This window comes from Cajanus cajan, chromosome 6 (genome assembly GCF_000230855.2).
Source record: "Cajanus cajan strain Asha chromosome 6, NIPB_CcT2T_4, whole genome shotgun sequence".
NCBI lineage: Eukaryota > Viridiplantae > Streptophyta > Magnoliopsida > Fabales > Fabaceae > Cajanus > Cajanus cajan.
This window is the reverse complement of record NC_138522.1, coordinates 42701477-42704461: the sequence shown is the minus strand read 5'-3', so window position 1 is coordinate 42704461 and position 2985 is coordinate 42701477. Positions and strand designations below refer to the sequence as shown.

At 39.4% G+C, this 2985-nt stretch overlaps 1 protein-coding gene across 1 annotated transcript; it reads right to left on the bottom strand.

Moving 5' to 3' along the window:
• Nucleotides 1-1178: 1178 nt before the first annotated feature.
• Nucleotides 1179-2609, bottom strand: LOC109802276 (putative clathrin assembly protein At4g40080). The gene has a single exon (XM_020363576.3). It carries the CDS (start codon nt 2447-2449, stop codon nt 1415-1417), a length of 1035 nt encoding a protein of 344 aa, XP_020219165.2. The 5' UTR covers nt 2450-2609; the 3' UTR covers nt 1179-1414.
• Nucleotides 2610-2985: the final 376 nt, after the last annotated feature.

Sequence of the window (2985 nt, the reverse complement as noted above, 5' to 3'; positions counted from 1 at the left end):
TTTGTTTCATGGCAATTTAGAGTTGGGGGAGTTCTTTCTCTAGAAGAAAAAATATATATAATAAATGAGTTGGGGGATTTCTCTTTGCATCCCTTTGTTTTTCTAAGTACACTCACCTCGCTTATTGTTTTTATTGATTTTTATTTCAACAATATTTTTGTATAGACGGTTGAATTCCACGTATTTTTATTCCAACAGTATTCTTCTATGCGTGGTTGAATTCAACCTTTTAGAAATTAAATTTTGGAATAATTAAGAAAACTGTTATTTTTAAATTTTGGAGCTATAAAAATTTGATATCTAGTATTTAATTTTTTTCAAAATAAATAGATTAATATGGTTTTAAAATGGACAGCCAAAAAAGACATGGTTTTAAAATTTAAATTCTGCAAACCCAAATATTAATTTGTATAGTTGAATTAGACCAAACCGATATACACTTCAACAATATCCCAAATCATGTTGAAAAAGATTTTTGTCATCCCCCATTTGTATACGTCAGCCTAACATTCTTTAAACCGAAACACACCATCTTGTAAAGTTACATACGTTTGTTTGTCATGAAGGAAATTTTAACTTCACCCTTGACATGCATGGCAATTTGGTTGTAACCAAAATTTGTTTACATGAATGAAATGAACATATATATAGTCAGAGGAATTGTCTACTACTTTGTCAATGTTGTTCATTATTGAGGTTAGTGTTATTGATGCCCATCTACGAATTCTTATGTGGCATACTCGTTTTCTCCAGTGAATCTAACCCTTAGCACTCAGGTCCCACGTGACTTTGTTTTAGAGCTCTGGTTTTGGACATTGATTCTATTGCATCCATGTTGGCCACAGGTAAATCTTTAATTTTTATCAACAACTTTTTGGCATTCTTTTTTTAAAACTTTAGCTCTAGCTTGATACCCACCTTTGTTTTTTTGTTTTTTTTTTAATTGAATCCTTTATCTGAAAAGGTCAAGAGTCACATACAAGTTAAGAAGTTTGTGGGTTGGTTCCTTCATAAGCATTAATCATTGGATATAAGCTCGCCAACACCCAACAGGAGGACGAACTAAGGCTAATTGTTGGCCTAAGAAGTTTATTTACATTGTTGTAATTTTGCTTTCATACTAGCCTCGCCTAATACAGCGAGAACAGAGGAACGCAAGAAGGGTGAAAAACCATGACTCGACAAATCTCTAATTATTTTGATATACATGAAATTATCCGTTTTCCACTTTAATCATGCAGACGACGGCAGACATGGAGGCCCACAAGGCCCACATCCACCAAAAAATATGAAAAAGCATACCACCAGGCCTCCAACTGGAAGGCGCAGACTGCGGGTTCTCCAAAAGCAACAAACAAATAAAAAAAATTGAGTAATTTGACAATTTCTCAGTGAAAGTGACCGTTGGCAATTGTCACCTTACCGTTGCGAAACTTAACCGTGGGACCGGACTGAGTTGCCCCGGGTCAAGAAACGGGTTGGTAGACCGAGTGAACTCGAGCACGTTACCGCCAGTAACCACCGTGAGCCACTTCCCTTCGATCTCCTTCTTCTTGTGTATAGCCTTGAGTTTGGTGTTCTCGACCAAATCCCAAAACCCATTGTTCTTTGTCCTATTCACAAACAAAAGCAGCAACTTCTCGTGACTCTCCTCCAATCTCGCCAAATACCCCAACATCTCATTCAACTCTCCCACATCCATTACTCTCCCCCCAACCTCTTCCAACCGTATGATAATCTCACCCTGCACGCACCTATAATTCTCACCCACCAATCTCACCACCTCGTACACCAACTCCTTCCGCTGAAGCTCCAGCGATTCCGGCACGTGACTTATTTCCTCAACAAAACCCACCAACGCTTCCAACTTGTACAACAAATCAGCGTTCGACGCCGCCCAAACCAAACACTTATTATTATTATTATTAATATTATCATTCTTTTTATTTTCTTGCAAGTAATAATACCCCAAGACTCTGGAAACGGTCAAAGAGTGTTCCAAAACGGCGGCGTACCACCGAACCCACGAACTGAGTTCCACCGATTCAAGGTCCGAGTCGTCGCGGAAAGTGGAGAGGTTGAGAAAATTGTGGCCGCCGTAGGAGGGGTAACTGGAGAGTTGGTCTTTGAGGACGAAGGATCCCTTCACGACGACGTTGTGGAGCGTGTATAGGCACTTGAGGGCGACGGTGGCGCTGCGCGTGCGGTGGAGGCGATCCATGAGCGCGTCGATGCATGCGCGGGGGTGGCGGTGGGAGGCGTGGCCGACGGCGAGGACGGCGGCGATGGAGTCCTCGGAGGGAGGGGCGGAGAGGGCGTGCGTGGTGGCGCGGAGGACGTGGACGCGGATGGAGGACACGTGGCGGTGAGTGGATAGCGCTGCGGCGATGACGGAGGCTTTGTCTTTCAGAGTTTGGGTCAAGTTTTTTAGCCTCTTCCTATTGGCCATGGAGAATGTTATGGAGACAAAGAGTGGTGCGGTGCAACATATATAATATATAGTATATAATATATCAAATATCAAATATAATATATTATATTATATAAATTATAAACTCACTCGCACTGCACACGTATGGAAAAATAATGAAGGTGATTTTTCTGGGTTATGACCTCTAGATAGAGTCTTTATGATATTTAGGTGTATGATAATGAGGGATATACAATTCAAGACCTTATAATTTTTCCAACCTCGGTTTCTCGGTGTTTTCCATCTTTTGTTAACGCGGCCAAGGAACCTATTTTTTTTTTTTCCTGCTTCATTCAACGCTATTTATTAATTAATTATTGTGTGGATAAAACAAACATTTTTTTAATTTGATTGGACCATTTAAGAAATTAATCACATTCGCCAGCTATGGGATACTTTATTATATGCTTTTATTAACTTTTAATTATTCAATTAGTATGATTTGTTCCTGAAAATATATCTTACCTGTTTTACCTCATAAAAATAATTAATATACCATTTATGTTATTAATGAA